The sequence below is a fragment of the Etheostoma cragini genome, chromosome 8, assembly GCF_013103735.1.
Source record: "Etheostoma cragini isolate CJK2018 chromosome 8, CSU_Ecrag_1.0, whole genome shotgun sequence".
NCBI lineage: Eukaryota > Metazoa > Chordata > Actinopteri > Perciformes > Percidae > Etheostoma > Etheostoma cragini.
Window position 1 is genome coordinate 28,214,621 of NC_048414.1, and position 12,225 is coordinate 28,226,845.

General features: G+C 40.2%; 1 protein-coding gene across 2 annotated transcripts in view; it reads right to left on the minus strand.

Moving 5' to 3' along the window:
• Window positions 1–12,225, minus strand: part of lrp5 (low density lipoprotein receptor-related protein 5) — a 57,203-nt gene that overhangs the window by 36,874 nt on the left and 8,104 nt on the right. Inside the window, exons 2-5 of one of the 2 annotated variants that reach the window (XM_034878553.1) lie at window positions 8,464–8,664; window positions 6,948–7,167; window positions 4,465–4,530; window positions 4,048–4,176 (exon numbers count right to left, since the gene is read on the minus strand). In XM_034878553.1, coding sequence (XP_034734444.1) covers window positions 4,048–4,176; window positions 4,465–4,530; window positions 6,948–7,167; window positions 8,464–8,664 — 616 coding nt within the window. Of the gene's footprint in view, window positions 1–4,047; window positions 4,177–4,464; window positions 4,534–6,947; window positions 7,168–8,463; window positions 8,665–12,225 lie in introns of both variants that reach the window. The other variant, XM_034878551.1, reaches the window with a different exon arrangement.

A 12,225-nucleotide genomic window follows, 5' to 3' on the forward strand; every position in this document is an offset into this window, starting at 1 on the left:
ATTTTAGCATCGTAAAATACACTTCATCCAAAGTCAGAAACACACACACGCAAAAAACACTTTTGCTAACAGAGAGCCACAATTGGCTCCTAAACTGTAATGCCCATTAAACCACACAAAAACTAAAAGGTGTTGGACTATTTCAACAACAAACAAAGGATTTGGCATCTTCAACAGTGGAGGTAAAAAAAAGGGTGGCACAAGTGTGAAATTGAATGAGCTTGTCCTTTTGGCATGATGCTGATTTTTCAGAAAAAGCGCTGAAAATGAAAGAATAGAAATGGAAAGGAGTTCTTCTCTGAAGAGCACACGCGTCATCACAAGCTGCTCATTAGACATCTGGTGCAAAAGGGAAGTTTAGGCCTGATGGAGGCACGAGAGGAAAGGTCAGAGAACCATTAGGCTTCCTCCCCCCCGGAACCATGAACATCTAGAACACATTCCACTGCAATGTGGATGCCAATACACACTTTCTTATTAAAGCAGCACATTGTGCAGCCTCGGTGAAGGTATGCCCTCTCCCGATCCTTAGGGCCAAACATTTACAAAGAGCATGAAGCGGAGAGAAATGTTAGATTGAATCAGGCGAGAGTGGCTCTTTTCTAAAACACACTTTAAAATCACTTACAGCAAAATGCACTCACACAAACACACTTAGGCACCGGATCAAAGGAGGCGTGTATTAAGAATATCAACACACCAGAAACTGGCTTTCATCAATCATCATTTTCAGTCCTGTGTGTGTGCGTGTGTGCGTGTGTGCGTGTGTGCGTGTGTGTGTGTGTGTGTGTGTGTGTGTGTGTGTGTGTGGTAAAAGCAGAGCAGACTGCCAGCAGTGGTTAAGAAAAAAAAATAAGGACAATTTTAATCAACTCCAGATTTCAAAGCACTGCTCAGTGTGTGTATGTGTGTGTGTGTGTGTGTGTGTGTGTGTGTGTGTGTGTATTAGTAGAAAGACAAGGCAAACTATATAATTGATGAAAGCCTCCCGTTCTAACTGAGCTGCATGTGTCCATGTCTCTACTGTGACTCGATGAGCATCCGTGCAACAGAACACCACATCCTCCTAACGTACACACTACGGATGCACAAGAACCCTTTTTTTTAAGATCACGTACAAGTACTTACATTTAGGTACCTGCCAATGCCGAGTACCGTTAAGAGTAGTTAATAACCCCTCTGGGGTCCGAGGGACACATATTAACTCATATGTATCAGTATTTTCAAAATACCACGCAGTTTTTTATTCAAAGCTCAGTGCTTGGGCCCTGACATTTTGCAAGACTATTGTCAATAAAATGAATTATGTCATTCCTGATATCAAAATACTGAGTTAACTTTGGAAAGAATTAAGAACAAAAATTCAAATGACGTCATTCACATGCATATTGAGTGCCCATGTGGATTTATCGATCTAGCGACGAGGAAGGTTTGTTTACGCCAGCAGTTAAGCTCACAGGATTTTGTCCAATTTAAAGACCTGTGGCAAAGTATAACAGTTAATACAGTGAGATCAAACACCGAGAGCTTTCGTTTTAGCCTGTTTGTGATTTGTGATATTTACAGAGTAGCGCTGTGGTTTTTAAAACAGAGCTGTGTAGAAACCGCAGTAGGACAGAGCAGATTGAAATTTAACTTTCTTCATGTTTATGCTCGTTACGGTGATGACAGACATTGGGCTAACACCACTGCTCCAAATATCAGTGGTGAAGTTTACGGGCAACTTACGAGTGCTTTTTCACAAAGGTTTCTGTGATGTGGTGACAGCTGGGAATCTCTCAAATTGAGATGAGATTGAGATGAGAGTTGAGACAATGGCTGGTCGTCAAGTGCAATTATGCAATGGACAAGAGCATAGTTATCTTTTTATACAGCCAAAAGTCTCTAAACACTTCCGTTTCTATACCTGCTCAACGGAGAAGTTAAGTCACATTGCTATGAGGTGATATCGGGTGTGGTAGTACCTGAGTACTTTTATCACTACAAGTAAGAGTACATACGCACTGGATCGGACTGATACCCGATACTGGTATAAGTATCGGATCATCCCTAGTACATACACACACGATGGCGGCCCAATGAGTGCTGGAGTTATATAAAAATACGGTGTTGTCCAGCATCAAGCAACACAAGGGAGAGCTAGTGGATATACTGATTTTAGAACTAGCGGGCTGTTGTCAGTGGAACAGATGCCACATTTTTCCAAAAGCGTAAAACATTGCCACCAAATTTTGGTTTGGATTTAATCCAACCTTGACACCAATTCAATACAATTTTATATATATATTGTCAAATCATAACAGAAGTTATCTCAAGACACTTCACAGATAGAGTAGGTCTAGATCAAACTAACAATTCCTCCAAAAGCAAGCATTTGTTGCAACAGCAGCGAGGACGTTTAACAGGCAGAAACATGACAACATTTTATGCTTTTTGACAGCCGACAATAGAGAGATGACAGGAAAGAGAGATGGGAAATGCATGTTACAAAAATCCTGTTAACAGCGTTTAACACATACAATTTGAATCGGCTAAGAAGAATGGGTTCAAACATGCACCTCTTTTAGGGCTGGGTACTGAACTTTGATACTGTTAAGGCACCAGCCAAATTGCCTCCTTAGTATCAAGTATCAAAAAATGCCTCATCATTTAATACCAAACTTCAATCCCTAACTAGTAAATGTCATTAGCACCAGTGAGCCAATGAGCCTGAGCCTGCTTCTACCAATATCTAATAATGTCTGTGATTGGCTGTCTAATATTACACGTCGTAGAGATACTTCAATAAAATTGGCAGTGACAAATATTCACAGGAACCGGTATCAACACCAGTATCAGCATCGAAAACATTTGAGTGATAACCAGCGTAGCTGAACCATTCGGAAACAGAGAGAACGATGCGATGTGGAGAAAGCAGGCTGACGTGTGTGTGTGTGTGTGTGTGTGTGTGTGTGTGTGTGTGTGTGTGTGTGTTTTAACTGGGGCCTCCATACCACAGCTGTTTGTGTTGGACAGCTCTCTCATACTCTCTCATTCTCTTCATATTTCTTTAATTCTGTCTGTATAGCAATTCTTTTCTCTTCTCTTCCTCCCTTTCTCTGTTGGAAAGAAGTTGTAAAGGGTGAAAACTCTATTTTCTGCTGGTCTTTCATGTTTCAATAAGGGGTCCGGTCTGGATCAACGAGATTTCCAGGGTAACTGCCTCACACGTTCCACCGGATGTCCCTCGCCTGTCCTCTGTGTTACCATTCACAAACTCTTTTTCTTTGGGAACCAACAAGAACCTTGGAGCTAGCAAGCTTGATGCTGAAAATGTCAAATTTAAAAAAAAAAAGTTGGATGGTGCAACAAGGCAGGCCTGCTTGGATCTTTCCGGGAATGATTGTAAAGATATATAAGGAATATGTTTAGGGAATTTCCTCTCTAACTGAGACGTTTTGGGAGCTGTGGGTAAAGTACACACAGAGATACACTGGTAAGAGCTAATGAGGTTTAATGTAGCGGTGAAATTCTGCCTGTATGCACATTTTTTTTCAGCCTAATGTTGTTGCAAAGAGCAGCAAATAGTTGTATCGAAAGCAAAAAAATAAATAAGACACCTCGCCTGTTCTGCCAGAGCAGCTGCTTCATTGCTCTCTGCAAATATATCTGCCAGCATCATTACTACCTTAGCATCCACCTGCGCTCTGACTTATCATCTGGGGAGAGATATTTCATATCATCACGGCACTATCTGAGCCGAGACGGCAGAGATGAACTGTACTGCCAGGCTGTATTCTCATATCAATAAATTTCTCTATGTGTGTTGAATGAATAAACTGTATCTGTAAAAATCTTCTCCACTCCCCACATGGAAGTTCATTTGAGATTACAGGTACTTAAGATGAAATGCTACTTTTTAAATAAGCTCATGGAGTTTCTTCTTTACAATATTGATTTATGAATTAAATATAATCATATTAAAGACTACATGTAAGTTAGCACATGTCTACCATTAACGTTGAACTGTATTCCATCCCACACACAGACATAGATAGAAGGCCATACCGTGCGGAACCGTCCAGGTTGGCTCTGTGAATGAAGCTAAGTTTGGCATCGGCCCAGTACAGCTTCTGCTCCACCAGGTCTATGGTCAGACCGTTGGGCCAGTATATGTCCACCACCACAATAACTTTCCTGTTAGAGACAGAGGCAAACGAAATAATTGTACAACTTGTGAAATCATTTGGTTAAGTTTCTATAGGATTGTTACTGCTTCTGCAACAGGAATACTCTACTATAAAGTCCAGTTCAGACTGAAGGTTTGCGACAAGAAGAGTCAAAACTTGCAACTACTTGCACCGGTCTGCAGTGTTGAAACCTTTCCTGCAACGCTTTAACATAAATGTTTTCCTCATCGTGAATCTTTGGTCTGAACTGGGCTTTCCAACATGACTGTAAATACAGAAGAGCTAGATAGAGTACCTGTTGCTGCCGTCCATACCAGCCCGCTCTATCCTGGGCTCCTCCCCCCAGTCTGTCCAGTACATGAAGCTGGAAGACAAACAGAAGAAACATGTCAAAGAAACAAACACAAGGCCCAGTTTGCAAATCAAGTACTGATGAGTTTATATAAATATAGTCTATATCGACAACGTTCCACTTCAGGGATTGCTCTGGTGCCGCCGGAAATTCCGCTAAATTTCTTTCCCCTGCCTTTGTTTTTTGTTGGCGTTCTAACCTCTGGTGGATTCCTAAGGACTATGGATACCTGGTCCTCAGATCTCTGCAGGGTAAAATCCAGACAGCTAGCGAGACTATCTGTCCAATTGGAGTTTTCTGTTGACAACTAAAACTACTTTTGAACGTACTCACGCTCCACCAAAACAAGTTCCTTCCTGAGACTAGTTTGCATTTCGCTCCGTCCGGTGCCTAGCGCTGCCCAAAACGATTGTGATTGGTTTAAAGAAATGCCGATGAGCCAAAGTACGTTTCTCTCCCATCCAGGAATGATGTGTGGACTAGCTGCTCCTTTGAAGCGCTGTGGAGGAAGGTCTGGACATGAGACCAACACGAGACTAACATAAATATAATCTGTTTAAATGTTGACAAAACTAGTTGTATATCCAAACGCCACAAGTCTGTCATACTGTACAGATAAGGATTTGTTCCGGCTCAGAATGGGCTTTGGGGTCAGGGGGTCTGCATTGTGGTACATTTTTATGCAATAATTTATGTTGAATTATTTTCACAAGCAAACTAAAATTTCAGGCGAAAGATGACAATTTAAAATATAAAAATATAATGGGATATACGCTCTGGGCCTCTCGGTTCTGGCCTCCCCGTCATTCATTTTACACAGCTGGAGGGGCATTGACCCGCTTATACTGCGGTCAGTTGCCAAAGACATTTTTATTGCAATGCACTTTGCAACCAAAATTTAAAGTTTTTATCAAACAATAACTTTGTTTCCTTGGTAACACCTGAGGGTACCTGAAACAATCATTCCCATCCCGTAAGGTTCTTGTGCAATGGAAACGTTGCTCACTGCTCCAATAAATAGGACCAAGCTGGGTATTTTCCTTTGGCGCTGGCTAAAACCTCTTCAGAGTGCACCAAAATTCCTCATTGCAGGAAAAACCCTGCAGATACATGGTAATCATGGCGAGACACAGACATGTGTGGAACACCTGACTAGCAAACAGGAACTAGGGAAGATACGGTAATTTTGGATAGAAACTAATCATGTTTCTCTTCTGCTTGTCACAAGACAACTACACAGTCTACAATCACACCTTTAAATCTTTTGGTGGAACATGTGTACGTTCAGAAGTAGTTTTAATCATGCAACAGAAAACTCAGATTGGACAGATAGACTTCTGCAGGGTAAATCCAGACAACTAACTAGACTGAGGACCAGGTAACCACAGTTCTCAGAAATCTACCAGTCTAAATGGGTCTAAGTTCTTTTGGAGGGCTGAAACGGACCAAGTGTGAAAACACCCGTATAATTATAGTTGTGGTCTTCGTAACCGTTGCTGCATTTGACTCAGCAAGTATAAAAGGACAGATGACAAACTGTTTGTGTTCTTGGCCTACACCTACACTCTTTTGTCCCACCGGCCCTGCACCTACCGAGGTTCAGTTACAGTATGACCAAAAACTCCCAACACAGACACACCCTGTGGGTATCGTGATCTATAGAAATGTTAGCTGTTCACATCTGACTGTTCCCGGTGCTGACATGGTGTTCAGGCTGTTTACACTATGATGAAGTCATACTGCTTGGGCAATACAGGAAACAAGAGAGTGTTTATTGAAAGGAAAGGATTCAGTGCATTCAGCCTGAACTAAGTAGGCCAATGGACTCATTGAACCTCTAGTTTACGTACAGTGTCTTGATACAAGTTCTGCAGAAGTCATGGTTGGAGACTTTTGTAGTCCAAACCATCATGAAAACTGTTAACACACAATCATGAATCATTCTGCTACATTGTATTCTAGACAGAATTAACCCACAGTAACAGTAAATCTATCATCTGAGGAGCTCATGTTGTGTTAAGAGAGAGTTTGGTTTTCTAGTGTTTTTAACCCCCTCCTTGAGCTATAAATATATATATATATATATATATATATATATATATATATATATATATATATATATATTACTATCCTGAGTTCCCTGCCCCATATATAGACATGTATAGATGTATCCCAAATTGAGCAGGTTGTCTGTCCAGTTCAACGAGCACTGTGTAGAGCGGCTAAAGAAAGTGACAATCTAAGGGAGGCCTTCAAATAGTCTGTTCCAAAAACATATTTTCTCACATCCCTCTTCTGTTTTACATCCAGTTTTACATGTTACAATTATCACCCTCAGTCTCAATAAATCTATTGCACTATAGTTAATGTTTGTCGTGCAGACAAGAGTACTATGGCGGTCTAAGTGTACTATGAAGAGTGTCTGTTACCGTTGCGCAGGGTTTAGAGCGATAGCCCTGGGCTGGTCCAAGTCCATCCAAAACAGGACCTTCCTAGAGGTGCCGTCCAAGTTTGCCACTTCAATCCGATTAGTCTCTGAGTCTGTCCAGTAGAGCTTTCTGCCCAACCAGTCACAGGCCAGCCCATCGGGACTGTCTAGCCCTGATACAACCACAGTCTGGCCCGTTCCCAGCGCCTCTTTAAGGGCTGCAAACAGAAAACATACACAGTATGAGAAGGTGAAAGAGAACGGATGCATTCTTCATCAAACCAGTGAAGATGTGCTGGGGTTAAAGTGTTGTGTAGCCTGTCTGTAAAAAAAAAAGGTTACGGCAACGTGATCATCACCTGGGGCACGTTCAATCTCAAAACGGCGTGCACGGCTTTGCTACGGTTTCCATCTTTACTCGGAACAGTGTGAAACGGCGTGCAAGGGGCTTTGTTTGTTCTCTGGTTTGGTGGGTGTGTCTCTTGTTTATTGGCTGTGTCACAAGTCGGTCAGCAAAGAGTCTGTAAACTTGTGTTACTAAGAAGGCAGCACGTTTGTATTGTCATCGCAATATATCGGAATTGTCACAATAAGTATGCAATATTTAGATTATTTTGTGGAGCGCTGCGTCCCGTCCCTTGGCTGTGTGGCTTAGTTGTGTTTGATTTAGAGCCCCCCCTGAAACGTTACAATGATAATGTTTCATTGGCTAGTTACTGTGCCACTTGCACATGTTAGTGCACGTCAGTGCACGGTGCCACTACATGACAAACCCCATGAAGCGTGCCACGTGATGTATGTATGTATGATGCATGATGGTATAAGGGAAAAAAAGATAGAGATAACAAAACGGTACGAATCAGAGAAGAGAAAGAAAAGTTGTGTCCTGTTCTCTTTATTTATTTATTTTATATTTTCCAACCAGTAAATGTCATGAGCTGTTCTGTAGACATGGTCCTTATTCATTTATTTGTTTTGTACCAGTCCAATATGACATTCAGTTGAAAAAAAATGTGTTGTTACAATACTTATTTAATTTGTTCTGAATCTATTTTGATGCATTTTGTAATTTCACGTTTTAAAATATCAAACTTAATATTGACATGGCAGTATTCATAATCAATATCACATTTTGTCAGTATCGTTGCAACGGTTTTTCGGGTCTGAACGTAGCCCTGTTCAACTGATTTTAACAGAGAGTGCTCACCTGTCCCGCTAGTTTTATAGACATGTGAACTCACCACGACAGACGGTAGTAGGGGAAACACTGGAATTGAAGTCTGGCGTTATTTTTTAAAGAACAGGTAACACTTTGCAAAGTGTAAGTATGAATCCGCCCATTTGATTCATTTACTTGTTAATCGAAGGTGTCTTGAACGCCGTTCTGAATTACTCTGGCCCACTTTAATCCCTGAACATATGTAGCTCACAAAGTCACCTTTACTGCAGGTCTTTATGAAGAAACCTTCACTAAGCATTAGACTAAACAGACAGGAAACAGTGTGCATTCTTACAGTTGGATGACAGATTCCAGTGCGTCTGTTTGATGGCCTCCTCGCTGACGTCTGTCCAAAATATCAGGCCCTCAGAATACAGGAAGTCCACCGCTGCTGCATCCTCCAGGTCACTAACAACGATAGCCGACTCCCCCCGCACACCCTCTGCATCAACCAATCGTACGTCACGCCGGTTGGCAAACAGAAGGAGAGGTGATCCTGGAAATATAAAAAGAAAAATTACATTAAATCCAGTTGATTTGAACTGATCCAATTGCAATTCTTTTAATTTAATTCAATTTAATTCTTTTAGTAAAGAGAGAATAAATTGGCTCAAACTTATACATAAATTTGCATTCTGACTTTTCATCCAGGGGGCTTTGTAATATTCGTGTCTAGCCTGTTCATGCAAAACTGTGGAATATCCCCGTGGATTAGGGAGCTGGACAACTTGTCTTATGTTTGATTTACTTCCTTTATTTACCTCAAGGGCAAAGAAATGTTTTTGGGGAATATCACATGTTAATATCATTATCATTTTTAATCTGAGCTTGTGTCTTTATGTGTGACAGAAGTGTTTAGAAGTGTGTTTCTTTCAGGGGTCACTATCCTGGAGACCAACATTACTCAGGCTGCATTTCACATTTTGCAGTATGTGCAACAGACAAAGTATGAGAAGAACCCAGACTACAGGTAGTTGGATGGGTCGTGGGAAGCTTTTATTCACCAACAAATAGCCTAAACTGTACATATTATACGTTTTACAGCTACGACATTAATGCTACCTTCATAAACCTGACACACACACACACACTCTTGCTTTCCCTCTTTCACACAGACACACACAAACACACACACACACACACACACACACTCTAGAAAACATTCTAACATCTTTGTTGCAGTATGCAGCTGTTTAAAATGTATTCTATGAGCAGAGAATGCATTTTGAACGGCATCGCCGCAGTCAATCATGTTCATTTGATTGTGGGAAGCAATTGCCATAGCGATTAGCATCCGAATAGTTGTGCAGCCCTATTTGTGAGTGCCTCACTTTAGTGCAATTCCAAAATATCATTGGGGTATCCTTTTTAATAATAATAATAATAATTATTATTATTATTAAAAAGGATTATTAATAATAATAATAATAATAATAATTATTATTATTATTATTAAGAATCTAGTAAGAATCTAGTAAGAACAATAAAGACAGCAACGACAATGGCTCTACTAAAGCCATGAATCCACTTTGTTTTATAGTCTGGAATGAAATACGAATGTGTTGATACATCATGCTGATAGAACACTGAATCTCAGTGGAGTTTCATTACATTTTCATTTATTACTGATAAGTTGTGCGGATTGCTTCAGAGGGGGCCCAACTCAAATTCTAGAAATAAGAATCCCATCAAGGGCCAGGCATGTAAAGTGTATTACATGCTTTTATTTAAGAGAAGTCAAATATTGTTAACTGTATTATTGCATGTCTTATAAAGTCTTCTCACTTACAGTTTGGGCCTTTTAAAGTCACCAATTATAAAGAAAAAAACGCCAAACACTGTCAAACAAAGCAACAAAAACATTGAAAAAAGGGCCAAAATCATCAGAAAAAGTGACAGAAATGTCAAAAAAGCGATCCAAAATTTACTGGGATCTTTAATTGATACGCGGGCCAGATCAAAGTCTGCGACGGACTGGATTTGGCCCGCGGCCCTTGAGTTTGACACATGTGGCCTAGCCTATCCAGATTATTACTGCTACACCCCCACCGTGCCACATGCCACAGTCAAGTTCACAACAAGCCTGCCAAAGTAGTTTTTGGCAGAGAAAACACAGGACTGCTAGTCTTTGGACCATGCGTCGTCAAATACAGAATCCCTCCAACGTTACCGCCAACTGGCAACAGTCTGCAGAGGCCAAGACACAAGACAAGCACCGAGACCAAAAAGATCCTCTGTATTTTAAACAACTTTCACATTAATATGTCTTTCTTCATGCTTCACACACTGTCAGATAAACACACAAGTTAGAAAGCATAATATATACTGATCAATGTTTACTGATCAATGGGGAAAGAAATCGCCACCGTACTAATCAAAGTAGAACAAAAAATGGTTTGCCGTGCATGTGTGCGTGTGTGTGTGTGTGTGTGTGTGTGTGTGTGTGTGTGCGTGTGCGTGTGCATGTGTGTCTTTGCCTCTGGGAAAGCTTGTGGTTTGGGCCTGACAGGGTGGCAGGGCTGCTATGCTGTGGTTTGGCACAACATGCCTACTGTAATCCCACAGCATTAAGACATGCCGCCTGTGTCAGTGCGCCCCCAAACAACACCCAGTCCTTAAAACACACACACAAATTCAATGTAATAATTCTCTCCTTCAACAAAAAGAACTTTGTGAAGGACACCAATGTGAAGGTCAATGTGAACTACTGCTATTATTCAAACTACTCTGTGCAGGCTACAGCTATGTTTCCAGTTGGATCTTTGGCGACAAAAGCGTTAGTGTTGATCTGCTCCCTACCGGTATGTATGATATTGTTTTATAGTTATTTTCTATAACATTTTGGTGGTTAGCGCATCCTAATGAGAAGAAGTCTTGATGGTTTGGTGTTTGTGTCTAGGGAGGTCCCGATCGCAAGTTTTGGATCAGAGCTGATATGGACATTGTGTTCTATTATACTTATTATATATAATAATTAGGGTGCTGTTCAATCTATTCAAAATAGATTCAAAGAATTAAAAAAATCGATTATATATATATATATATATATATATATATGTATATATAATATATATTATAATCATGAATGAGAAATCATTAGTAATGTGGATATAATGACTAAGTGGGTAAAGACAAATAAAAACAGTTACAACAGTGTGACATAACTTATCTGTAATGCAATACACTTATGCCATATGAAGATATTTAGTCTCATATCCCAATATCACGATAATATTGATGTATTGCCCAGCTCTAGAAAGAATCCCAGGAAACTTCTTTGTATATCACTGTCATGTGACCCATTAACACAAATACACCACCTATGAAGTACCACGTCTTTTTACTATCATAAAACATCGTATTTTATTCATAAATGAACATAAAACTGACAAAACCATCAACAGGCATAGCCTTTAAGACCACAGCTAATGTTTATTAATTGCAGTTAAACGAAGAAACGGTGATTAGACAATTACTTAAGAAATGTTACAGGCCCCGGAAAAATATAAGTGAGAGAGAAAGAGAGAGGGTGGGGGGGGCAGACCACACACTCTGGCCTAAAAGAGACGCTCCGGTGGGGATTAGTGCCAGCTGACTGAGAGGACAAGCCCAGACTGCTGTATCCAAACACTACACTCACACACGCTATATATGTAAAGGCTCTGGCTGGCTAACAAACAGAAAGGGATGTATTTCAGACGCTTTCAGACATGCACCTCGCCGAGTACATGCTCATTTAGCACACATTTCCATACAAGCCACGACAGTAACATCTCCATTAACACTAGTCTGAATGTGGTCACAATAAGATCAAGACACCAACAGCACAATAATATGAAATACATAGAGACATCTTAAACGCAGGTGACAACTAGGGGTGGAATAACAATGGAAAATCGTAAGCATCATGATTTTTTTGCAACAGTTTTTTTAATTCATTCTTTTTTACCATAATCAATATTTCTCATTTATCTTTTTACAAACGTTAATGTTCTCTGTGCATATATATATATATATATATATATATATATATATATATATATATATATATATATAT